This window comes from Scleropages formosus, chromosome 23 (genome assembly GCF_900964775.1).
Source record: "Scleropages formosus chromosome 23, fSclFor1.1, whole genome shotgun sequence".
Taxonomy (NCBI): Eukaryota; Metazoa; Chordata; class Actinopteri; order Osteoglossiformes; family Osteoglossidae; genus Scleropages; species Scleropages formosus.
Genome location: NC_041828.1, coordinates 5,824,580 through 5,851,318, shown reverse-complemented (window position 1 = coordinate 5,851,318; position 26,739 = coordinate 5,824,580). Strand labels below are relative to the sequence as shown.

Here is a 26,739-nt window from a genome sequence, read left to right as displayed (position 1 = left end):
GATTTCATGTCACGGAACCACTTCCGGCGTTAGTTCTTGCAATTGATAAAGTCTCGCGAGAAGTAGGGGACTTCCTCTTCGAAACGGAACCTGCGTCCAAGATGGTGAGTTTGTGGCTTTGGAGGGATTTGGAATGTGAAATAATCTGTTTTCATCCGCTCTAAATAACATTGTTTTAAGTAAGCACGACTTCGCGAGTGTCGGTAAAGGTTTATTTTTTGGTCGAGTCTAGTTATTAGTGTAGTTCGGGTTGTGGTTGTACAGAAATACAACTTAGTTAGTCGGCTCGGTATCCTCTCTCTGCGTGCGTCCCGCCACCCGCGCTCGTGTCCACACTGAATCTTGACTAGCGAGAAAGCAGCATTCCTCTCTGAAATATTAACCTTCACCCCGTCTTTCTCGCAGTCTCTGGTAATTCCGGAAAAGTTCCAGCACATCCTGCGTGTTCTGAACACGAACATCGACGGGAGAAGGAAAATCGCCTTCGCCATCACCGCCATCAAGGTGCGCCTCACTTCCAGGACAGTTAACGGTTTTTACTGTGTGCTCGGACTTAATGAGACACATTACATCTTTCATTTGTAATAAACTGATGAAATGTGGTACTTGTATGTGCGAGTAGCGTGTTAGTATTGTCTTCAACCAGAGTGTAACGCGTCGCCCTCGTTAGTTTTTAAGTTACTCTGTCTGTGTGTCGTGACTTTTATTTATTATGGCGATCGTATGCATAAAATTTCTTTCCACGCATTTCGGAGCTATGGTTTACCTCTCACCACTGGTCTCTTGTTTGGCTTAGTAGTGTACCTACTTTATTTTTGTTAATCATGAAACATCCCATAGCAGCCTGCTGTGCTCTCCAGAGTTTATGGTCCTGCATACTGTTCATTATTTATTGTCGGCAGATGTCCTCATTTGGTTATTATGTATATCTGTTTATAGCTTTGCATGCTTTGTAGACATAATGTCAGTGCTAGACTGTTTAATTTGAGGGAATAAGGGCTTAGTTTCACATGGCCAATGCACTGCCTTTTTCTTTTAGAATCAGACTAAGCACATGAGATTATGTGAAAACTTGTGTTGCTGTCCACTTCCAGGGTGTTGGAAGACGATATGCCCATGTTGTACTGAGGAAGGCTGATATCGACCTCAACAAAAGGGCTGGAGAGCTGACAGAAGATGAGGTGAGACTTGGATTGTCATCTTGGTAAATGTTTGTAGAAATGTGGCTGGCGAATGCTGAAATGTGCATTGATTGCATTTGTTTCCTCCAGTATCTTTCAAATGATAAATTACAGTTGAGGATGCTCTTTGTGCTCTAGGTTGAGAGGGTTGTCACCATTATGCAAAATCCACGTCAGTACAAAATTCCTGACTGGTTCCTCAACAGACAGAAGGATATCAAGGATGGAAAATACAGTCAGGTAATGTTTACAAAAAAAAAACAAGCCCCAGTAAGATCTTTGTTGGCATATTGTGGGCTACTATAAATCTGTTCAGTTTGTACTAAATGTTTTACTTAAGCATATAGTTTTTTAAATACTAGAAAACTATAGTTTTTGTTAATAGTTTTCAGATCTGATAGTTTAACTATAAATTTAATGGGTAGTATAAAGGCAATACATATGTCATTGTGCTCCATTGCTGTTATAGGTTCTTGCCAACGGTCTGGACAACAAACTAAGAGAGGATCTGGAGAGACTGAAGAAAATCAGGGCTCATCGTGGTCTTAGGCACTTCTGGGGGTAAGAGTTCTTGTAGAGTTCATTGATTACTGCAGAAATCTTCAGTGTGACCAGACACAGGTTTGAAACATAGCATACTGTGCAGTAGTTGAGTCGGCTGAAAACGTGAACTAGATTTACTACGTGTAGGTAATTCGACTGACTTTACAGAAGTGGATAAATGTTCCTAGAATATTTACTAGGTTTTGTTTTAACTGCAGTACAGAATTGTTCAAAGAAATTTTGATCTTGCTCTTCGTAATTGGGAGGGTCTCATGGAAATTTCTTTTCCTCCTTCTCAGCCTGCGTGTGCGTGGCCAGCACACAAAGACCACTGGCCGTCGTGGTCGTACCGTTGGTGTGTCCAAGAAGAAGTAAATGCTCTTCTGTTAGTTTTGTCAATAAACGGCACAATTCTCCAGCCTCTGCCTCTGTTCTTATCAACCCGTACTTTCCATGTAGGCTAGATAAAATCAGGTGGGGCAAAACTGCTAAAGGATGACTGATTTAAATCAGAATACAGGGACTGTTTTTTTTCCCCAGATTGCTTTAGGTCTTGGCTCAAATATATTTCAGAAATGGATTTCTCAAGTAGTAATTCTGATTTCATGAAGTGTCTTAATTAGATGACATCCGTAAAGCATAGGGGAAAACGAACACCTATGATCTCACGGGCAAGGGCCTAAATGGAAAGGAGCTGCCAGTGTTCCCATGCAGTTTCTCAAGAGACTTTGTTCATCAAAGCAATATACAGTGAGTGTAGGGTAGTATTTTGTCACATAGTCAAGGTGGCATGTGAGATGAGTTGACTTGAACATTCATCTAGAAAGTAGACAAGAATTGGTTTGTCCTCTTTGAACCAAAGGTGCCACTTCTGACCATAAAAAGCATTATGTGTCACAATATGACTAACAGTTTGACTTGGAGACATTAAGGCAACACTGTAGGCAGTGCAAGTTTGAAAAACTTAAGATTTCTGTAGTTTCCTCCCATCTTCAGATGTTGCAGGGGGAGTTACATATTGGTATTTTAACTGCTATCCCAGAACATGTACTATATGTACCCCACACTTAAAAAGGACCACTGAATTTATGTACAATTGGAAATTTATTTTTATAGTTGTATCTGTTGATTGAAGAGCACACAGCAAAGCAACATTTTAAACAGCAACTATAAATACTAAGGCATCTCAAAGCTGTCTGTGGTAACTATTATTGCGTGAAACATAGAAAAGTGCAACAGAACAGGAACCTCGGAACAAAAATTGCACGCCAAGTACAGAACGACATGGAGCAGGTGTACATGAATGTGCGCTTTGGGTGCTGTAAGTCCACTCCTACGGGAACAGTGTTTCAGTCCATTTCTTAATACATAAAAGGATAGTTATATTAAAAACTGAACCTCAAGGTTTGACCTGGTTCAAGGTTTGCTGGACCCCAAACACAAGCCATGAGCTGCCAAGTTCAATCAATCAGTTTTCCACTTGCATAATTTATTTTGTTACACAACTGCACACTATCCCTTCATTTCCAGACCAGCTTCTGTGTAAAAAAAAAAAAAAAAAAAAAAGTCACATTCCTCTGTAATTATAAAAACAGATTCCCTTTCTTCGTGAAGCTACCAACAGCAGCTCTGTGCTCTTTTTTCTACAAAAAGTGATCTGTACAAAATGAGGGAGCTTAAAAAGGAGCAATCAGGGCGCTGGGGCTGGGTTACGGACACAGTGTTAGCTGGCACATCTGAATACAATGAAGAGCAGCACCTCTTCACTGTGTTTGGATATCAGGGTTAAAAAAGGCAAAAAGCCATCTCTGCATGAGAAAGAAACAGGTCCATGGTCCAGATCTGAAGATTAAAATTCAACAGTACATGACATCTCTGCTTTGTGTTTGGTGATAAATAAGGTCCCGGTGTGCTCAGATTTGAGGAGGGGGGTGGAAACAGTGATACGAGATTCTCTCTCCTTATGTCAAATGGAGCATGTAGAAAGTACCGGAAAATTGACATCCACTACCCCCAAGCTCCACTCTCAGGCTGTAAGCACCACAAAAGGGACAAGGCCGATGGCCTATCTACACCACCAGCAAAAGTAGAAGGGGACAGGCAGAGAGAAAGCACAAGTGTCTTCATTGCTGGGGGATAGGTGGAGTTTGGTGGGGTCTGAGTTTCCTGCAATCCCTCCCTCCTTCTCTCACGGCTGCTGCTGCTGTTGCTGCTGCTGCTGCTGCTCCTTGGTCGGGGCATAATACAGCTCCAGCGGCTTGCTCACCTTCCAGTACTTCTCATTCACCAGCTCCAGTGTCAGGGAGCCGTTGAGCGTCTGAGACACAGAGGAGGGAGGAAGGCAGAAGAGCAGTATTGCAGAGCAGACGTTGAACGCGTGGATATTTCTCCAAGACAAACCACAAACTGTATCCAGCCCTGACTCCACTTACCGAGAACTGCCCACCAGATGTGGTGATGTAGATAGTGTACTGCTTCTCACTGACGTCCTGCAGGTTGACCCCGCCTCCTCCTCCACCCGCTTCATCGCCTGCCGCTGCGTCCCCTCCTGCCGCTCTGTCTGCCTGCCTGCTTGCCTGCCGCTCCTCCAGGGCGATGCGAAGAGCCAGATATTTGGATAGGTGGTCCACTGTCGCGTTGGCTGTTGTTTTCACATATCTGTGTACACGGAGATGCAAGTTTCCGTTACTCCACAGTAACGATCCATCTCAGACTACAGTCATTTCGTTACGTTGCAGACGAAATATCAGGTTATGTTAGAACTGTCTCTGCAGGTAGTATCTCTATAAACTTGTAAGATACATGACTGCAAAGACCACAACATGTGCAGCTACTCACCTGGTCTGGCTGTACTCCTGCGTGTTGACCAGATGGGGGTGGGGGCGGAACACAAGCTCAATCTCAGAGCCTGGGCCCTCATGCTGGTGGGAGGGCGGAGGTGTGGGGCTGCCCCGGTCCATCTCGGGGCAGGACTCATCTGACGCCCGAGGCCGCTTGTTTCGGCTCGGTCCGGCCTCGGTGGCGTGACTGGAGGGGTGGGAAGTGCGGGGGGCCGCTGAATCGTGGGAGCGCGCATCACAGTTGTCCTCACCTCCGCTGAAGGTGGTGTTGTCACTCTCTTGCTGTTGCTTCCTCACCCTCTGAGCCCTGCGGAGGGAAACGAATATAAAACAGGGCTTAAATGATCTTGCAGAGGGACCAAAGGCCTTTTCGCACAAATCACAGGAAGTTAATGAAGTTGGAATGGCAGCTGTCAGGACCCCTTTTCACAATGCCACATCAACCGGGTGCTTCCTGTTGAACAAACAAAACACAAGCGCCTACAGAACAATGGAGTCCTGACACAAGCAGCCCAGCTGGGTTCCTGACCTGTGCAGCGCCTGCATCTTCAGACCCTCCTCAATGCTGGAACTCAGCGCTTGCTTATTGTGCATCCGGCTGAGGCGCTCCAGCACGCGGTCCTGGTGGGCCTCGTACTCATCCCGGCTGGGATAGATCTTAGAGATGAGCGCGTCAAAGTTGGGGTCCGGCCGCAGCGAGCGCTTGGAGACCAGCTTCTTGCGGCACGTGGGACACTCCTTGTTCCTGGGGGGGAGGGCGGAGCACAGGGCATAGTTACAACAATAACCCCATACGCACTGCATAATTAACCACTGCTTTGAGCACAGCATGCAAACACCCATCCAGTCAATCAGCAGAGACCACCAACATAGCAGAACTCTGTCATTGGCTCATGGGTAAACTGCTGTGTACCCTACAGCCTTCAGTGGGGAGAAAAAATGTAGAATAAAGCACTAACATCAGAGTAGATATTTACCATTCCCAAGATGGCATGAAAAAAAGTATATTTAAAAACTGCCAGAAGCTCCAGACAAGCCCGCGCCACTGGGGAATACAGGTCGTCCTCGAGTTATAACACAGTACGCGACTTATGACAGCAGTGCCATTAATTATATTAGTTTTGTAACCTGATGCTGAGTTGTAACGTCCAACGACAACCGCTCCATTTGTTTTACGGTAACACTAACTGGGCGCGCTGCTGCGAGGCACCCGCATTTCTTTTAGTTTGGGTTTTGTTTACAAACCCTTTGATTTGTGATTCAAGTCACTTTTTGTTTAAAATGGCTAGCAAGCAAAAAGAGTTAAGTTACTTATACATGAAACTGAAAACAGGGCAGCATGGAAATACAGTCTAATTATAATGATCCTGTATTAATGTTATTATATTAGTATTATTTTAACATTATGGGACAGCTGGTAGTATAGTGGTTAGAGCTGCTGCCTTTGGATCCGAAGGTTGCGGGCTCAATTCCCACCTACGGCCGTAATACCCTTGAGCAAGGTACTTACCCTAAATTGTTCCAGTAAAAACTACCCAGCTGTATAAATGGGTAAGTAATTGTAAGGACCTAAACATTTTAAGTTGCTTTGGAGAAAAATGTAAACATGATGTGAAACTATTCAAAAAAATATATCAAAGCCCTATTATACAATGTACCATTAATGTATGTTAATTATTTATATGTCCTTATGGATTAAATAATGGGAATTTCATCTTGAAATTAAGTCGCCTCAGAAAGGGGTCTTCAAAAAGGAAACCCCAACGTAAACTGAGCACCAGTTATACATCATAAAGCGACAAACCTACAACTCGCACAATCCGTTACATGACAGTAGAGATAGAGCGAAGAGGTTAAAGCCAGTTAACAGCACGGAGGGTAGAGTTACCCAGATCGGAGGGCTGTGACTATGCACTCGGAGCAAAAGCGGTGTAGGCACTCTTTGGTGGTCATGGTGTTCTTCAGCATGTCCAGGCAGATGGGACACATGAGCTCACTGTGGAGGCTCCTGGGGGACACAGCAATCTCTGTCCCGTCCATGATAGCTTCCTGGGGGGGGGTGAGAGGAACAAAACATTCGAGCACCACATTGCACTATACGCGAACTGTTGATGCACGCTAAATCCAAATCCGTGATATTCGCTAACACAACGAGTCCTTATTTTATGAGGAAATCAAATTAGGAGCAAACTTCCGGTCTCAGTTGTGATCATAAATTGCGGAAGCAGCATATAATCTTTTAAACTGCATAATCTGCAATAAAAGGCTGTCATCCGACAGCCATTACATGCATCGTAAAGCAAAAAAACATTTTAACGGGCAGCACGATGGCACAACACTAGCGCCACACAGCTTCTCAGCAGTTGACAGGCAGTTATTGGTGATAGATGGACAGTCTTGTTTCGCAGAAGTGTGTGTGTGTGTGTGTGTGTGTGTGTGTGTGAGGGGTTAGCTGCGTTGCCTCTTCTTTCCATACCCACCTGTGGTGTCCGGTGCAGCTCATACAAGCTCAGCTCCCATGTCTTGCTGGGGTTCTGCGCATTCACCGGCGTGGCCATCGTGGCTTCTCACAGTCCTGGAAAGAGAGTAGAAAAAGACAAATGTCAGATGTTAAAATGTCAGCACACGGTCACGTCAATCAAAACATCACCAGAAACTCGCCAGATATGTCTCATTATTAAACTTAAATCCTGTGAAATATTTCCCTGTATCCTACTTCAGACTTTATGTCCTGATAGGCTGTTTTTAACTGACACACTGATTATTACTGATTAAATCTGTGTTTTACTGTAGCTGTTCTATAAACTCCTTCAACATTCCCTCACCTATCCCAGCCTTGTATTTTAAGCGAAAATGAGGTAACCTTGACCACATAAACAACTGGTGAACTGTCCCCCAGCGCAGCTAACACCGAAACACACCAAGACAAGTCACAGTGTTGGAAGTGGAAAAAAAAACACAGTTTGAGGGAACTCTGATGATGGTCAGGTGTCAGGATAGGAAGCTCCGCCCACCATCCAAAATTTCACACATGCCCTGAGAGAATGTCACCCAAAAACCCTTCACAGAAACAGTAAATTCCATCTTCATTAACATAATTTTCATTAATTTTATTGGTGGACTGGTACTCTCACAAAGGTCTCATTTCAACTGTTAATTCACACCACAGCGTCAACACGTGCTTCTCCATCACAGATAAGAAGCAACACATCCAAGCAGTGCCAAGTGCAGTTTATCAAACACTGTGACTGTCCTCCCTGGGCCTTGAACATACAACCTACTGCACACCTTTTGTTCTTCAACAACAGAATTATTGATTTGCTACAGCGTTTAACCTGCGAATACAGCTTGGTATTTTTACTGGAATAATTGAGGACAAGTGAAGTAGTACCTGGCGCCACAGCAACAACAACGGGCAACTGGAACTCGAACCAACAACCGTCGGGTTCCAGGTCCAAATCCTCCAGTGCAGCACCACAACTGTTTTCAAAACGTAAACAAAGCATCTTTTTCTTCCATTTCTTTTCAAACCCCATTCCCTGTTCTAGCTATCGCGTAGTTTAGGGCTCCGTAAGGCACCCGAATCGGCGAATGACCGTACCACGCGCACAAAGACGAGAGCAGTGACCACCAGCCGGCGTATGTATGATACTCTGCAGTTCCTGTTTTTAACTTCCAAAACACAGGCGCTTGTTGTTGTTGTCGGAGGTGTTTGATTCGGCGCTTCTTTCGCTCGGGAGCTGAACCCGCAGCGCGGCTCTTACCTCACCGTACACAGCGACTAACCCAGCTGCAGCGGCGCCTCGACGTCTCGAACCCGACTCGCACCCTCGCCGTTCAGTTCTCAGTCTGCGCTCTGCGTAAAAACACGCAGTCCAGCTCGCTCCGGTTCGGTTCGGCTCGCTCTATGGCCGCCGACGGTCGGTTCCGCCGCTCCGCCGCCTCCTGCTTCTTCTTCCGCCCAGAGGAGGCAGCTGCTCCGCGCGCTCCGTGCGATCTGAGCACCGCGAACGCCGAAGCTGGAACCTCCTGCTCCTGCCGGAACCTGCAGCTCGAGCCTGGCGCGCGTGAAGCCTCGGCGCTGTAACACCGTGCGTGTTTACGCTCCTCGCCGTCCGCGCGAGTCCATCTTTCCGCCGGATGTGTCCTCCACCTCCCCGGCGGGTCCTCCTCCTCCGCCGCGCGGGCACACAGCTACCCCTGGCGGCCTCGCGAGCGCCTCGAAGGCGGAGGAGCGTTTCCAGAGACGAGACTCGTGTCAGTGTACAAAGCATGGTAAAGCACGGTGCAGCTCCGCAGCAACAAGCGGGGGCGACGCTTTGCGCAGCAGGTGGCGCAGCGGTTAAGGTCATAGAGGTGTACCGTGTACCAGTGAGCGAGGTTGCTGGTTCGAGTCCCACTCCCTGCCAATGCCATGCCATGGTATCGCTCCCATAAACTAGGTCCTGTCCTTTACTCTGAATTACCATAGTAAAGGCCCACAGCTGTATCAATTTGTCAGATACCGGCATAGAATGGAACTGTCGCCCGAGCCATTTCTCTAAATTTGACAAATAACCCACGTATTTACATATTTTTACACTTCATATTTGGCTTTTGTACTGCTCTGCTGTTTATTATGGCGCTGTCTTTCTCTTCTGGTGTATATTATTTTTATCTTAAAAATTTGAAGTGACTTCATAAAATGTTATTTTTTCCACCATGAAAATGAAAAAACTAAGGAATATAGATAAAAAGATAAACAAACTTATGGGACAAGCGGTTCTGAAAATGTGTGTGTGATAAATAAATATTGTCTTTTGGCGTTCAAATAAACATACAGTGCTGCTCTTTTCTGGTTAATTATGAAAATAGTTCCACAGAAACCATATATTTACATCCCAACGAAAACAATGAAAAGGAATAAGTATTTCATTCACTGCTGCTGTTTATTAATATAAGAAAAATTACAGACGGTATGTAACAAATCACAGTAAAAGTGAACAACGCTGATATCGCAAACGTTTAAAAAAGACATGTGAGAAGCACATTAAATACCTGAAAATAAAGACCGAAATAAAAACTAACTGGCTGCACAAGTGCTGGATACAAGGAAGTGAAAAGAAACATAACCTTAAGTTAGTGACCAATTGACATGTGAAACATGACATGTGATTTATGTCATATTTCAAATGTGATATGACAAAAGCTTGCTTTCGCAGCCTAATGTGCCAATTTCAGGTTCACAGAATCACACAAAGAACTGAACTTGTTGGTGTTAAATAAAGGAGGGCCTCATCCGAAGGATCCAGGTTCAAATCCACCTCGTGCTCCATTAGCCTTGATCAAGGTACTTCCCTGATTTTATAAAGTAAAAATACCCTGCTGCATGAATGGTGAATCTATTTAAAGTTCAATATCAAACATGGAAAATTGTTTTGGACAAAGAAGCCAAATAAATCAGTTCTAATGTAAATTCACTTTTCATAATGAGCAAAAAATCCAGAAAAATGGATAAACCAAATGGCAACTGTATACATATAAAAATAATACATTTTATAAATAAAATTGCATAATGATACATTTTTGTTTACTGTAGTGGCCAGGAAGGATAAGTCAGTGATTTATAGTTTTAGAAAATTTATAGAATTATTTATAGGACATGGATAGTTGGTACAGCAGGTAAAGCAGGTGCCTCACAGTTCCTGAGTTGCTTGGTGTGTGTGTGTGTGTGTGTTTGCACCCTGAATTTTCCTTCATGAGTGAAGGAAATTGCAAACCACTTCTGTTCCCTCCCCTGCCATGGAAACCAAGTGCATGGTCGCTCTGAGTCGGCTGCAACTTGATGGCACATCCATCATCATCAGGGAAAAAAGTTTTCACAAAATGAAATATAGAAAGTAGTTTTGGGTAAGAATGAAACGGAAAGATTACAGTTGTAAATGGCTCTCTACATACAGGCGTGTGCTGCATTCAGTTTCACAGAAGACATCATGTGTTACAGAGGTATGTCATACGTGTATTGATCAGAGCAAAAATTACTAAGACTTTGATTTTTATTCAGAATAGTGAGTATAATTTATGCGGAAAAATACAATTGCTGGGACGTGGAGAATAAAACTGAAAGTAGAAACAAAACCCAGTTCTTGCAAACTGGAAAAGAATTTTTTAAAACATTTTTAAAGGTTTAAACAATTCTGAAACATCAACATTAAACAGCAGGGATAATAAAAGTGCAACGGACATAGCAAGTTGTCTTCGGTCCTACATGTGAGTGCTGAGTGTTGGGTGAGCGACGGTGGGTGAATGTGCGCGCTTTCGTGTTTGTGTGTGTCCGAGAGTGTGTGTGAGGGATTAGCCTCCGTGTGTGTCCACCAGTGATTAGCCTGGTCAGTAGGTCTGTTGTGTATTGAGTCAGTCCATTAGCATTTTAATGCCACCTCCCTCTTGATCTCTTCCTGCACACATCTCTGCCGCACTCGTCCCTTTCCTTCCTGTCCGTTTTAGTCACTCTTTCCCTCCTTCAGCTTCTCCCTTCAGATCTCCACGGACCCTCTCGTTTTATTGCTCGCCCCCGAGAGTAACTCCGCAACACTCTGCTCTCGTCCCTCTGCTCCCTTCTCCAGCCTCCTTCCCTCCCCATATCTCCCTCCAGTTAATCCCACTCGCTCCCTAAACCCTCTCGCTCCATCTCTCCAATCGCTCGCTCTTTTCCCTTTATTTTTTCCCCTCTTTTTCCAGCCCCTCAATATGGCCAAACAACCTCCCCCCACATTCTTCCCTCATTCACTTCCATTCTCTTTTCTTGCTCCCTCTCTCTCCTTCTCTTTGTGCTTCTGCGATAAATTGATTAAAAGGAGGGGGAAAGGAGGATTAACCCTGGGGGAACGCAGGTACCACAGACTTGTGAACCACTTGGCCACTTTAGAGCATCCACCGCTGTCTATATGAGGCACGCTAAGTACTTGTGACTCAGGAGAAGTTTCTCATGCTCGGGAGATCGGATGAGCCGAACTTTAAAAACGAAGCTCTAGTTTTTTTTTTTTTTTTTTCTTCCCAAAGACAGAGAACTCTAAGGCTAAGGAAGAAAAGAAACAGGTCATTTCCTGAGCGCCATAAAGGGCTTCTCCTCATCTCCTGCATTCGCCCCAGCAGTGGGAGGCAGAGTCAGGAGCGTGATGTCCATCCACAACTCCTGATTTCACAGATTCAGACACAAGAATTGCGTTTGGACAATCAGCGCCGGACCCCCGGGCACGAAGGGGAGGTGGCAGAGAGACGCGGGCGGACGCGGAGAGAGAGGCCCAGCGAGGCGACCGCGCCGGTCGGGTACAAAAGGGAATCTCCTCGTGGTCAAGCTGGTCAGAGAAAAGAGGGACAGAAAGAGATCAGAAAATAAAAAAACAGCCACAGTGGAAAAATGTATCCTGACGGCACCTGCCAAATATACGAGATCAAACTCAAGAACTCCATCCAGCGTTTTTTCTTTTCGCTACCTTGATTTTCCCAAAGTTTTTCACGTCTCATAAGTTTTAATTAAAAAAAGAGAAGGCCATGCGAAAAGCTAATTCTCTTGCTTTGGTGCAATTATGTTTGATTGTTTAATTTTAGGTCATTTAGAAACGTTTGTACGTTTATTCAATTCTGTTACATATTCAGTTAATATTTTATAAAGATTAATTATATTGATGAATTTGCTGCAGCATGCACTTCAGAAACAATTTTCTTTCACTTTTTACCAAGTACCAATGTGGCAGTGAGACAACTTAATTCTTTTTTATTTTTAGTAGGGTTCAACATTGTATAAATAAATCCATAGCACCAGATCAAAACAGTAAAACTCTGATGTAATTTCAGTTCCAAATTGTAATGGGTTTGTGCAGCTCCACATTTTATCTTATTCATAGATAATTTAAGGTATTACATTTAACGAAGAGGAGAATGGCAGCAGACAGTGCGTCTACGCGAATTCATTTTTACCAAAAATGTCAGCAGGAACAGTTTAATTCCAAGGAATGAAGCTGATATTGGTTAAATGAGCAGACTCCAGCAGGAGCAGTGTGCTTTAAGTGGAGTGTCTGCCGAAATGTGACGTCAACCCAATATCTTTGGACGTCCAGGTTAGGTCTCCAGTTGACTCCTACTGAAAATGCAGTTTTAACCTCGCCCTTGTTCTGGGTATGACCACCTTGCCAGTCTTTTTGCATCAGGCTACCGCTGTGAATGCTGATGGAATTAATTTCCCTAATATTCTCCTTAAAAAAAAGATTTTCAGTAGTAATGTACATACGTGCCAGTGTTTTCATGTGTGCCAAGATCACAGTTTGTAATTGTACTCACGTAGAAATGCAAAGTTCACAGATGGAAATTGTTCATTGAAACAATGGCCTGTCAACAACATGAGATATTGCAAACATCACATTTACATCTTTTAGTTTTCTTACCTTTCGCATCTTCCAGTGCTGCATCGTTCTGGCCGCTTCCCATCAGTTTCACTAGTTTGCTCTGCTTCAGCGTTGGTCTGCCCTCCCGGGACTTCCACGTTCCTCACTCTCTCGATCTTCAGCCCTCTCTGTCCATCTCCCTGTCTGTCTTTCGATTTCCTTGCCGCTCCTTCTCACTCTCTCTCTATTTCCCTCTCTCTCTCTCTCTCTCTCTCTCTCTCTCTCTCTCTCTCTCTCTCTCTATCCTTCTCATTTCATGCAGGACTGGGGTTACCTAAGAGACTGGGCTTCAATGGAGAAAATCTCTTTTGCTACAATAAAGTGGGAGAGAAGGGGGGGGGCGGTCTGGGGGACCAGGGAGAGAAAGATAGAGATGCAGATGCTGGTTGGGGGGGGGCTGTGGGGCGGAGGGTTGGGGGAGACAAAATCAAAAATTGAATCAGTGGCTGCGCTTGTGTGATTTTGTATCAATGGTCAGTCTGTCGGGGCATCAACAGACTTGGCCTAGAGATTCAGCTGAGCCTGAAATTTACATTGGTTCAAATTCCCGTGCAGCGGTCCGGGAAAACGCACCTTTCCCACCATGGGTGCAACTTCCGCCCGCTGCAATCTGTAGGACTGCATTAGAATAAAAGCACATGGTTCGTTCATGTATGTACATGGTGTGTGACTCTGTCCCTAAGAGTAACTCTCACCTCTGTAATAAGAGCAGTGCATAAGAAAGTGTGGTGACACAAAGCGCTTTGAGTTTTCCGCCGAAATGACTCCTTTCTTTTGTCATTTTAATCCGCGAGTTGAGGGGTTCCTCAAAACCACACATATTGAGCCGCGTGAGTTCCGTGAAGCCAAAGGCTTCCTTTAGGAGCTTATCGCAACCTTAATTTACGGCGAGCGAAGGCCGTATCATGACACATAGGTCAACTGAATTATTTGAAAATTTAAACCCAAAGCCCCGAAATCCCTGCCCAGATGAATGGAAATACCAGCGCATTCAAAAGCAGTGCTGGGGCTTATGACATGTTATGCATCTTGATCCAGAGATGTCCGTGGTCCACCAGAATGACAGCGTTTTATTCTTATTTCCCCCTCATTCCCGTGTGTGATCTGCAATGGCTGTGATAATAATTTAATCAAACTGCAGTGCCCTGCGGTGGAATTAATGGCAGGGATCCTGGCAGATTGTCCTTAGTCCGGTTCAATGAAGTTATTTCCATAACCCTGTCCATCTGTTACCGTGGCAGCAGTGACCACTACGTCGCCATGGTGAGGTCCACACAAAAGGGCGTGGCGTGGGAAAGAGTCCAGGGGTCAGGAGTGAGGGTCACAGGGTCAGAGGTCACAGCCAGCTGGACAGCATACAGGACAGACGAGGGTGAGAAAAGGGGGAGGTATGATAGCTGGAAGAAGGCTGGCTGGACCCAACGGGACATTAACATTGAACTGGGGTAAAGATAAAGGAAGAATCGCACAGGGGCCCACTGAAAAAAAGTCTCTGGGAAGCGGCCCACACCGCCGCTACACCTACTGGTGCCTAATCGTGCGTGGCATTTGACAGGCAATTGACTCTTATCAATGTCCACAAAAATGCGGCCATTGAGCACTTTGGCGCGTAGTACGTGTTGGCGCTTCACACCGATAAGTGACACTCAGGAAACAATGGGCAACGGGCATTCTGAGAAGAAATGGATTCAGAAAACCTATAAATCACATTTTGTTCAGCTGCACTGCAAACTATGTGAACCACAGTGGACCTATATATATATTCACGTATATATTCAATATATGTGACATTTCAAGCAGACTGCTCGGGAAGTTTTACAAATACTGTGTATCAGTAATGATGCTGAAACTCATTATCTACAAGAAGGTCAGAACAATATCTTCAGTAAAAACAGGTAATATTGTTGCAAAGACCAATTTTTTTTTTTTTTTTTTACAGTAGATCATGTTTTTTCTCCTGCAATCCGTCTACACAAGACTGCTTTAATAAAAGACTGAAAACATTGTAAGTCAAAAGTTTAAAAATCCGTCATAGCTGATATCAAAGCTGACCCACACAGGATCAACCATGCACTGAAGACAAGCAGTTATGAATATAAATTCGGCGCGGGAAGGCCTGCACCTTCAGGAAGCACAGTGGGCCGGAATGGAAAAGGTGAAGGAGCCCCAATGTGTGGCTGTAATGAGATTAAGGCCCAGCATGTAAAAACATGACAATGTAATTTCAATCCAGCGTCTGACATCTTTTGTTGTTACTTTCCGCAGACAAAGATGAGCAATAAAAGCTTTATGTTTTTCCTCCAATTACACATAGCTTAAGGATGAGGGCAGAAAGAACCAGAAGATCAGAAGACGTGATATTACTCTCCTTGGACCTGACGGCTCAATTTGCTACTTCGATATTTTAATTGAAGACATTTTAACAGTAAATATAAAATTATTTCTATTATTATTTATTTAGCTGACTGCTTTTCTCAGACATTTAAAATGTCTTTTTTACATAATAAGCTACATACACTGATTTACCCATTTATACAGCTGGGTGCTTTTTATTGCAGTAATTGAGGTACACACCTTGCTCTGGGCCAAAGCTCTAGCTATTATGCTTCGCCCTAAAATATTTTCTAAAAATATTTCTAAAGTATTTCCAGGCCGCACAAAAATAATGAGACAGGCATCCTTGCTCTTGTGTGTAAAGTAATTTATCCCATTTTGACTCAGAATATATACTATGCTGAATACCAGCAGTTTGCAGGTTGACATCCTAGGAAAGGCCCTGTGTTTGATGAATTCCCACCCACAAGAAATTATTTTAATTATCCAGCTGTATAACTGGCAAAACTTCATATCTTAAGGTGTTTTTGAGATGAGAGCCTGTGATGCAATTAAATTTTATTATGCTAAACTCATGTTGGACTGACTTCAGAGAAAGACTTGCTGCATAGTAGGAACTGCACCTAGACTGGTTACCTTAGCAGAAAAGTTCATACAGATTTACAGGTACACAGATCATGGTAAAAATACGCTTTACCCAGCAATTCAACACTGCCTCTGCTGGGTAAACCAAACGATTAACAAGACGATGCAATAAAACATTACTGAGTTCATATTAGTGTAAACAACTACAGAAAGATACTGAATGGCTATTTTTTCTGATTTAATTCTCCTATAAAACATCATGAGAAAACAGTCACCATAAGGTAATATTCAGACTGCTTTCAGAGCCAAATTGCCATCTCATGGATGTAACCATGGCAGCCCGAGATTTAATCTTTGGTCCCCAGCACACATATGGGCCTGAATTTGCCTGGCTACAATGTGCCAATTTTCACTGATTCTGGTGGGAGATGTTCATACAGCTGTTTGGTTCCTGCATTACTGAGCTTGGCGCCGAAGCCCTTCAAGTGCCCCTCTGTTCAGTCGTCTCTCTTCTCTAACTCGGCATTCAAGGGCACAGACGAAACACATCTTGAGGTTCGACATCAAAACAGAACTCGGGTCTAAGGTCAAGGCTCTTGAGCATGTGTGTGAAATTCAGGGGATGTTGTTTCAAAATAAATATTTATAATTTTTTCTTGAGCTGGCTACGGGTTTAAATCCCTGCAACAATGCATCTACAATACAGTCCTGTTAAAAGACCTTGTGTTTTTTAGAATATATTCATTGAATAAATTTGAAAAGAGAAACATTATTTGACTCAATGGGTATGGTTAAGACAAACTTAAAATATAAATAATTAATGTCGCAAGTACATAGATGCATTTTTTACTCCAGGGCAACATGACTGAAGGAATACACTGGCGCTCTTAACCTAGGCCCTTCACTGTTACTGTTATTGTCTTTACAGAGAATAGTCAAAGTACTTCATACTTTGCTCATTATGTTCACCATCTTTCCATTTGACTGGACTGTGAATATATGTTGGTTCCAGTGACAAGGCAGGAAGATGGTTGTAGCGGGTTAATGTCAGCAAATTCTGGCCAGTGTGCTTACAAATTATTTGAGCAACTGGATTTTAATGGGTTGTGACCCAATGTGCAACAACAACTGGGAAGAGTACTGAAAAACTTCCTTTTGTCTGAGCAATTTTTTGCTAATGCAATTTAATTTTTCTCCCGATGATGGCATTAAATGAGCATCCATGATTTAGCTCTCCATCCCTAATTTACATTTACTTAGTAAGCAAAGGCTTTTCTAAAAAAGCAACTTACAATATTAAGCTGCTTACAAATATTAACCTGTTTGCACAGAAGGGTAATTTTTACTTGAGGATTTCTGGCCAAGTGCCTTGCACAAGGATAATGTAGCAAGAGATGGGATTTGAACCCGAGTTTCTGGGGGGGCTCTTCTGAGATCAACATTAAAAATCCGGTGATGACCTTGACTTTACCTTAGCATGAGCTACTGCCCTTGAACAGGTGATGCTTCACGCCATAAGGAATGCTCATTTTGTTCCACAGGTCACAGACAGTTGAGGTCTGCTGTATTCTGTGAACCTCAAATATCAGGGAAACACCAGTACATAGAGTCCGAAATAAATGCAGGGTTACAAAATCTGCACATTTTGCACTCAAAAATGACTTTGTACACATTCTGTTTTATCTATAACGAATTTAAAAATAGTGTTTAATAGGACAATTGACAATCCATTATTTGTACTCCATGAGTCACTTCTCACAGAACTAGTAAGATGGGGCAAAAAAAACAACAAATTGCTGCAGATTAGTGGAAAATATACACTAGACCAGCAGTTGTACCACTCTTCAACAATAAGGCTGAGTTGATTATTTTCATTTTTACAACAGAGACCATTTTGAATGTGTTCAATTTGTGACTTCTGTCTTTCTGGGGATTAAAGGATTAAACTAAACACGCTAAGTAACCAGTTCTTTTATTGAGCTAAATGCCCCAACAGAATGAATATTAGAAAGAATTATTCCTGTTCTTCAGAATTAAAATTTACTTTCCTAATAAAGATGCTCTGAACTTCCAAAAAATAGAAAATAAATGAACTGGGAATTTCTGAGCGATGTAATCATGCAATCGCTGGTTCTCATTATACATGTTGAGCCCTTGACATATGATTTGTGATAGCTGATTTGAAAATAACAAAAAGAATATTAAAAAAGAATGATAAGTAGCTTCACTCTGGGATCTGGCACATTCTGGAAGCGGCGTGCTGATCTTACAGGGCCATGGTTAGACAAAAATATTAAAAGTGTGACTCATCTAATAATCATGAATTGTGTCTCACTCACATTACCTGTATGCAAAGATGAATAAAGATCACTGTGCTTTTTAAAACAGAATTTATTAAGGAGAATCATAGGAAAAACTTTCACAGGTTCGTGCACCATCAGAGCAATATTGGTTTCCAATAAAAATCCTTATGAACATGGATCCATGTTAACATTTCAGTACAGAGGTGTATTTACTTAAGTTTATAATTTGATTTTTAATTTGTACAAGAGCTTGAGTTGCATTGCATATTTTTAATACTGCACAATTTAAACAAAATTAAACACATGCTTTTGCACAACTGTCATTTTAAATGTGATGTGTGAATTTAAAAAGGAAAACACTTGAATCCTATAGACTGACAAGCTGAAAGGCTGAAAAGCTTGAAGGTTGAAGTTAAAAAGCTTTTACTTGTGAATGGAGTCATCCTCTTTTGCCAGGCTTGACAAAATGGTGAGAAACAGCGGGCAATTAATAACGGAGAGAAGAGCAGAAGAGGGCGCAGACAGGGAAAGAAAAGGAAATTTACCTTGAACTCGGGCCATTCCGTCTCGAAGGCGGGGTCATCGATTGTGGCGGGGTCTGACAGGGTCACATATGGGGGTGGGGGGCTAGATCGAGGGGTGCCCCAGGTCAAGGGGGCAACAGTCATGGTGGCTACTCTGAGCAAGGCAGCGTACGTGGGGGTGTTGGGGCAGATGTTCTATGTATGGCTGTCCCTGCAATGTTACACGTATTTGATCATTTGCATTTTCACAGTATAGCAGCTCCAACACCCTGCTTACTATAACACAGCTTAGGGTTCAAAATCAATTACTTTACAGTGTTTCGGATAGAGATCAACAGACTGTGCCTTTTCTGTAAGCAAACACACTCTAAACATTGTACTGAAATATTGAAATACTGAACTGAAAGTTCATCATCCATGATCATTGTATTCAAACTATTAAACTAAAAAATTACAATTAAATGGTTAAAACTCAAGTCTGAAGGTAACAAGCAAACTGAAATGCAATCCTGCAAAAAATCTATATATATATACCAATATATATATAATATAGATAGATAGACAGATAGATAGAGATTGATGGATTATATATATTATATATATATATATATATATGTAATATTCCAATCCGAGTGTGTGTATATAATTATATCTGTACATTCTTCCAGATGTGGCACATAACTCAGAAATCAGTTTTTATCTAAACGGGAACACACACATGCTGCATGTACATTACCCAAAGAATAATAAAAATTAGAACATGTGTGTCAAAATGCTCTCATTTTTCAGTTTGACCTTATGTTATGCTTAATTTTTCAGTGTCGCAATCAATGTAACACTTCTTCTTCACAGTCTCATCATCATGATCAAATTAATTCGTGATTTAACACGAAATTATTAAATACTACAGAGAATTAAAAGAGAGATTTCAAATACAGCAATAATACTTTGCACCAAAAACTGAACCTGAACGACTTTATTGGTGATAATAAGAGAAAATTGGCAAAAAAAAAATCTTGCCATTGACTCTTACGCCACAAAACGTCTTGCGTCATCTCGCGCCAATCTTTCCTGTTCAAAATCACGAAACTTCATTTTCTGATAATATCTCGCGAGCTTTGCACTTGCAGCCCAATGTTGACTGAAGCCGGAAATCTCGCGAGAATTGTGCGAGTTGAATAGATGCCACGTCTGAGAAAGAACAGTCACCGGTAGGCGGTACAGTTAGGGTAGGTACAGTTAATAAGTATTTAGCATAGTCTTGCATTTGCACTACAAATTTTTCAAAGTCCGAATAAACTGGTAAGTTTTTTTTTTTCAATTATTCGTGTGAATAATGATGCGGGTTGTGCACAGCTGCCTAGTTGCGAGCTAGCTACAGTGTGTTTCCAGCTGTTAGCTTGGATGCTAACTGTCTTACGTTACTTACTCTGTGTTCCAGTCACCTCAAAGAATCTGCTCCACGGCGCCAATTTCACGGTTTTTACTGAGAATGGAACTATAATAAAGCGGTGTCCTCATGCAGCTTAGCTGGTTAACCACCCTGGTCACTGAGTTTTTTTTTTTTTTTTTTGTCGTTTTGCGCGCAATATGAATTCAATAATTGATGGAGCAAACAAGCCTTGGCAGGGGGTATGAGTGTGATCTCCGTACGGATCCGGTTTCCTTGTTGTTATAGGTGCTGTTTCACCAGAAACCATCTGTATTCATTTTTTTACACATTAGATTGTCTTTGCTTTTTATTGTTGGATTTATGAATGGGTGGGATGTTGCCAAATACACCCTATTGAACTCCAAGATGATCAGTTTACACGCCAATCAAACAGCATTATTATGTCAAGGTCGTGATATTTGTGGTCATATTAAAAGTATATGGGTTCTATAAACAAAACTATGTCAGTTCCTGATTTTTTTGACCCTTATGCAGAGAGAAACAAACTGCTGTCTCTTAGTAGTTAGAACTGCTAAACCCCTTCCAACATTCAAGAAGGATGTAAAAACCTATAATTTTCTCCTGATCTTCTGACAGCTTCGTAAACATGTGCAGTACAATGATTGTCTATGTATTTAAGACAGCATAGCAGTTAGAGCAGCTGCCTTTGGACTTAGAGGACCTAGGTTCGAGTCCCACTTCCAAAGTATGCCATGTAAATGGGTAAATAACTATTAAGTAGCATAACATTGTAAGTAGCTTTTCAAAAAAGTATCAGATAAATTTACAATTTTATTGTGACTTCTATAGACAACTACTAGTTATCTGCTCTGGCAGAAAAAAAAATAACAAGCTGTGCTTTGATAATTGTACATCTTTACTTAAAGCTCTTATGTGCTTGGGTGCTCTTTTGTTTACTCAAAGTCATACATCACTTTTGGAGAAAAGTGCTAAATGAATACATTTAATATAACAATTTTCATAAAAGATGCTCTAATTGCAGAGCGTTTCATAATTTTGTGTCTTTTACTCCCAACAGGAGTCATGGCCTCTCCAAGTCTCCTGGCCCCTGTGTTACTAAGCATTTTGATGATGCAGAGTTTTGTTCACTCTCACTCGCATGGCGACCACGGCCACGGCCACTCGCATGGCGACCACGACCACGGCCACTCGCATGGCGACCACGGCCACGGTCACTCGCACGAGGGTATAGGGGTTAAAATGTACCATGGGGCCAGCAAGTGGAGTGCCGAAGCCAATCTTCCATCACCAGAGGAATTGCACGATCACGGTCATGGGGAATTCCTTGACCATGGCCACGGGCATGGCCACCAGCATGTGGACTCCCATGCACATTCCCATGGGCACGGGCACAGCCACGGCCACATGGAGCCTGAAAGCCATAGTCACTCTCATGGTCATGGTACAGATCGGGTGAAGAGGGATGCAGAGGGAGAGAAGAGGAATATGGTGGAACTGTGGATGCAGGTACCAAGGGCTCCTCACCATCTTCTTTCAAAGACTCATGTCTGACTAGGCATCCTAGTTCTTGGGACATCAGCTCAGTCTGATTGGTTTCAAACTATTAATTAGCAAACTTAATCCTATATCTTTAACCACCTGAGATACTATTAGTTGCTAAATGGAGCCCATTGCTATGTCGTGCTCTCGTTGAGCTTATTGCTGAGTTGTGCATGACTTAATACTGAGATAACTTCCTTACATTTTATGAGAGACTTTGTCACAGATGTCTGTTACTTGGAATGTCGACCCAGTGTTTACCTCTGAAAACAATGTCAATATTAACCATTTTCAAACAAAGCTCCTCAGTTTTGAGTATAAGATGACAGTTATGTTCACTTTTGTATTATACACATATATATTATATACACACACGCACATACGTTTTTCCTTTTTTAAGTTGTGGAATTTTTGAAAATTACATGTTACAGTTGCTCCCACTTCTTGGCATTCTTTTTGTTTTTCTATTCTGTACTCTGGCAGCTATTTTCAAAGTTTTGTCCACATAAAAAAGGCAAAATCAGAGGCTATTAGATTCTTTAGTTAACTTTTTTAATTAAACCCATTGAATTGCCAGATGTGTGGAGTGTGTTCCTTAGTGACCTGAACTGATGTGTTCTCCTTCCTGTTCTGACCCAACTAGGCAGTCGGAGCCACTCTGCTTATCAGCGCAGCGCCCTTCCTGATCCTCTTCCTCATCCCTGTCCAGTCCAACACAGACCAGCACCAGAACCTCCTGAAAGTGCTGCTGAGCTTTGCTTCCGGCGGGCTGTTAGGGGATGCCTTCTTGCACCTAATTCCCCATGCTTTGGGTGTGTACAGGCGAAGGGATCCTTTGAGGGTTCTGCCACCTCTGGCTGAATTTATGCATTTTATCATGAGACATCAAGACCCAAAACAAATTTGTTAAAATTTGGTACTGCGCTATGACATTGTGACTAACACTGAATTTACCATCTTTTCATCCCTATGAAGGTTGTTTATATGGTCATGATGTTGGCTTATAACCATACTTATATTTTAAAGTTATAATGACATGACTTATAGTCAACAATTTTTTTCCCCTTATTTTAAATGAAGTGTGCTTCCTGATCCAATGAGCCAATTACAGTATCTTCATTGCAGAAACATCACTGTCATGCAGGTTCCATTGAATAATTCAGCAGTAAATGGGTTTGGATGGATGAAATACTTAGGAAAAATAATCCTTGTTAACACATGTCGCCCCTTCTAGTTTTTTAGAACACATTTTGGTTCTTCAGAAGCTGAGGATTTGAGGGCCTGTGTGATGGTTTCATTATAAACTCTTAGTATCGGGACACTATTTTAATATCTTGAATTAATATCATCGGATGTTTTCAACTTGTTTGCTATATGTTGTTGTCTTTATTATGACCTATTGTACTGTCTGCTGACACATTTTCAGTTCCTATTTTCACTTTCTTTTCTCAGAACCACACTCTCATCATGGGAAAGAGGACCACAGCCACTCGCATGCCCACAGCCAGCCACATGACCATGGCCACTCACATGGTAGTGTTCGCAAAAAAATTTTGGGTTTAAGAACAAATCTGTTCCAAACATTTCTGCTACTTATTTAGTAAACTAATGTGTTCGCAGAGTTGGATTTTCAGTCTCTTTATAGTATTTTTCAGAAGTGGTGTAATTTTAACTTGTGTCCCTCATGCACTTCCAGGTGTTGCCCATGGTCACATGATGTCGGTGGGGCTGTGGGTGCTGGGTGGCATTGTGGCTTTTCTTGTAGTGGAGAAATTTGTGCGTCTCCTTAAGGAAGGGCATGGACATGGTCATGGACATTCCCACTCTCACTCCCACAGTGGTAGGTTCTCCACATTGTTCAGTTTACCCAAACTTACAGAATTAACTCGATTGAGAGCTGCTGATTAGCTTTTCCCTGTACGGTAACTGGAAGTTAATAAATTCATATGATAATACGTAGGATATAGTATTATATATGTACACAATGTGTCATCACGTCCTGCTGAAAAGGGCTATTTTGTCCCACTCCCTTGTTTACTTAACCCATTTATCTTTTCAGCTGCTCCGAAAGTTAAAGACAGTGATGGAGAGGAGAAAAAACAAGGAAAAAAGGAGGAGGTGAAACAAGGCAAAAAGTCCAGCACAGAGAAGCGCTCAGAGAAAGAGAAAGGGAAAGAGAAGAGCACAGGTGAGTCAGGAGATGGAGGAAGATTCCCACTTTAATTCAGTTTGTTTCCTCAGTTTTACGCTCTGGTATTTTTGCATAGTACTATTGTTCTCCTGCGTTAGTTGTCGTATTGGTATTTGCAGTAGAGGACACAGAAGTCAAGATCATGTTTGGTTTTTATTTTTTATAACCTTTCACAATTTTTAGCTGAACAGTTATAATGTGTTACAGGACATGTAGAAGACAGTGTTGAAAATACTGACTCTGTGTTTTGACCATGAGTCACGACAGCTCTCCTGCTCTGAAAACTCTGACTTTATATTAACCTTAGGAGATCGCCCCCGAACCAAAAGCGTTGGTCTTTATGCCACTATGATTTTCTTCCATTTTGTCATCTTATCCACATTCAGATATCAAGGTCTCTGGCTACCTGAACCTGGCAGCAGACTTCACACACAACTTCACCGATGGGCTCGCTATCGGGGCCTCCTTCTTGGTGAGCCCCAGCGTGGGTGCAGTCACCACCCTCACTATCCTGCTGCACGAGGTGCCACATGAGATTGGCGACTTCGCTATCCTTGTCCAGTCGGGCTGCACCAAGAGGAAGGTATAGCTTTCTGAATATTTTCGCAGCTGCTGCCAGTGTGTAAGAAAGGTGGGGAATAAAATATGTGGGAAAGCACTGTGTTTTAGTGTCGCTTTCAACATGGTGTTAAAACAGAAATTTGAGTCACATACTTAAGACATTTAATTTTGCATTTAGTCAGGGTGTTTTGTGACAGTGCTGTTTGTCAGCCGTACTGTGTTTTTAAATAACCTTAATACAGTAATTTTCTCCCATGAATAGCTTTCACTGTTACTCTTCCCATCAGGCCATGTGTCTGCAGCTGCTGACGGCATTGGGGGCATTGGCTGGTACCGCATGCTCTCTGTTTGCTGAGGGAGTGGGGGCTGCTGCCACAGCTTGGATCCTGCCCTTCACTGCGGGGGGCTTTGTCTACATTGCCACGGTGACAGTGTTGCCAGAGCTGCTGGCTGGCCGCTCCACCTTGGGCCAGTCGGTACTGGAAGTCCTGGCCATGCTGTTGGGGGTGGGCATGATGGTGGTGATCGCTGAGTATGAGTGAGAGACTAGAGTTAATATTGGGAAAGGGTAGAGTGGGGTAGAGGGAGGGGGGTGAGACAGAGCTGTAACCAAGGCGCAGTTTAAAATGATAGACGGTGTGATTACAGGGTAGGATTTGAGTAATTTGTGTCCAAGCAGAAGGCGAGCGAGACTGACTAGACAGTGGTGCAGGAAACACCATGACTCTCAGCCACTGGAAGTGAGGAGTTGAAGTGAGGGCAGCAGTCAGAGTGATTTGTGAGTGAACCAGTGAGGGGTTGAGATTGGAGTCAAAAATGTTCACTTGATTGGTGGATGGACTCTCTCTCTGTGGTTCTCCTGTGGGATTGAATCAGTTGCGCAAGGTATGATGGGAATTGTAGTCCTCCGTCCATCTTCTTAGAAAGCACATCAGTGTCTAACACGTTTGCAAAGGATATGGTTTTTATTTTGCATATTGGTACCATTTGTAATAGTTTTGCAGTTTGTCTCTGGGGGGGAGTTTTTGTTGTACAAAAAAAGGCAGAATTGGGATGTTTAGAAATGAGTCAAGCGAAGCAAATGTGAGCTGTATAATTTTTGGTTCTAAAAGATTGTGTAAAAAACATATGATAGAAAAAATGGACAAAATAGTTTTTTTTTTTGTTTGTTTGTTTGTCTTTTTTTGAGAATCCCTCAGGAGAAGGTGTAAAAGGTATTATGGACTTCAACAGTTTCAAACAGTTTGTAGTTTTGTAGTACAGTGGGGCTGTAGGAACTTAGCACCTCCCCACTAGATGGCACCATGCAACTGGAGTCCAGGGCTGTTAGCTGCCATGGCTGTAGTTGGGCTCACTGTTCTCCTATTGCGTTCTGTAATCCTGCATCGCACCACTGTGACCTGGACACTCAGCGGACCACAAGCTGCGGGATCCTGACTGTCTGTGCACTTATGGAGAGGGTTCTTTTCCCTTTTTTATGTTTGTTTTTTCTAATTTTTTACTTTGTTGTTGATTCCTTTTGTCTTCTGATGTTCAAGTGTCTGAGACACTGTGTATGTGAAATGCTGACAAATTTAAATGTTTTTAGAGTGTTGGGGGAAAAGTCACCATATCATGCATGACTTTAAATTAGGAATTGAAATAAATTGCATTGGAGAGGAAGTCAGTGTGGTCCATACAGTATATAACCAGTGGGATTAGGTCACTGTCAGATACTAGGCTTGATTAATCTGCCTTAGATGGGTCACACAGACAATCATTATAACTTGTCTGTACGGTATTAGAATTTTCCAGTCAAGCACAGGCTTAGTGTGTCTGTGTGTCTAGCACTACATTTCTGTGAAAGAGGGACCACATTTCAGTTCTTGTAGGGTCAAAATAAGGAGGAGAGATGAGACAGAGGAAAGCAGTTTTGTTTTTTATGATGTAATGAATAAAAAGAAAAAAGCAAACTACTCTTGTTTCTTCTGATAAATAAGTACACAATTTTGCATGAAAATTTGGGCTTTTAATGTCTTGGGTCATTTGCAAAGTGATCTAACAAAGGATAACATCATAAGACCAAAATAGTGGCCTTATGATTAGATTATTTTGAAAATCTTGGTCTGGGATCTGTAAGTATTGCACCATACCATAAATACTATGTAGTGTTCACCCTTATCCAAGGTGACCTGCAGTGCTGGCTACACTGTACTAAATTCTCTACAGACATTCACTGACCTATAGCCAGAGGAGTATAACACACACACTATGGGAAATTTGTGGTCACCAGTTCACCTGGCGTGTGAAGGGAAACCCACG

General features: G+C 42.5%; 3 protein-coding genes across 4 annotated transcripts; 2 read left to right on the top strand and 1 right to left on the bottom strand.

The window, feature by feature from the left end:
- The first annotated feature begins 38 nt into the window (after nucleotides 1-38).
- Nucleotides 39-2,144, top strand: rps18 (ribosomal protein S18). Its single transcript, XM_018754369.1, has 6 exons — nucleotides 39-104; nucleotides 406-504; nucleotides 1,095-1,181; nucleotides 1,320-1,421; nucleotides 1,651-1,742; nucleotides 2,024-2,144. The coding sequence occupies exons 1-6, from the start codon at nucleotides 102-104 to the stop codon at nucleotides 2,097-2,099; spliced, it is 459 nt and encodes a 152-aa protein (XP_018609885.1). The 5' UTR covers nucleotides 39-101; the 3' UTR covers nucleotides 2,100-2,144.
- Nucleotides 2,145-2,844: 700 nt separating this feature from the next.
- LOC108935613 (E3 ubiquitin-protein ligase RING2-A-like) lies at nucleotides 2,845-8,841 on the bottom strand. The gene is made up of 7 exons (XM_018754365.2): nucleotides 8,329-8,841; nucleotides 7,045-7,139; nucleotides 6,453-6,613; nucleotides 5,094-5,309; nucleotides 4,563-4,871; nucleotides 4,157-4,382; nucleotides 2,845-4,041 (listed from the first exon to the last, which is right to left on the bottom strand). Exons 2-7 carry the CDS (start codon nucleotides 7,120-7,122, stop codon nucleotides 3,913-3,915), a joined length of 1,119 nt encoding a protein of 372 aa, XP_018609881.1. The 5' UTR covers nucleotides 7,123-7,139; nucleotides 8,329-8,841; the 3' UTR covers nucleotides 2,845-3,912.
- An 11,051-nt stretch (nucleotides 8,842-19,892) lies between these two features.
- slc39a7 (solute carrier family 39 member 7) lies at nucleotides 19,893-26,340 on the top strand. Of its 2 annotated transcripts, none has more exons than XM_018754335.2 (8): nucleotides 19,893-19,962; nucleotides 21,205-21,653; nucleotides 22,330-22,498; nucleotides 23,139-23,219; nucleotides 23,383-23,526; nucleotides 23,746-23,874; nucleotides 24,264-24,460; nucleotides 24,726-26,340. In XM_018754335.2, exons 2-8 carry the CDS (start codon nucleotides 21,210-21,212, stop codon nucleotides 24,978-24,980), a joined length of 1,419 nt encoding a protein of 472 aa, XP_018609851.1. In that variant the 5' UTR covers nucleotides 19,893-19,962; nucleotides 21,205-21,209; the 3' UTR covers nucleotides 24,981-26,340. The 2 variants fall into 2 exon arrangements, with proteins under 2 accessions (XP_018609851.1, XP_018609849.1); XM_018754333.2 differs by having other exon boundaries at nucleotides 19,917-20,035.
- The last annotated feature ends 399 nt before the right edge of the window (nucleotides 26,341-26,739 follow it).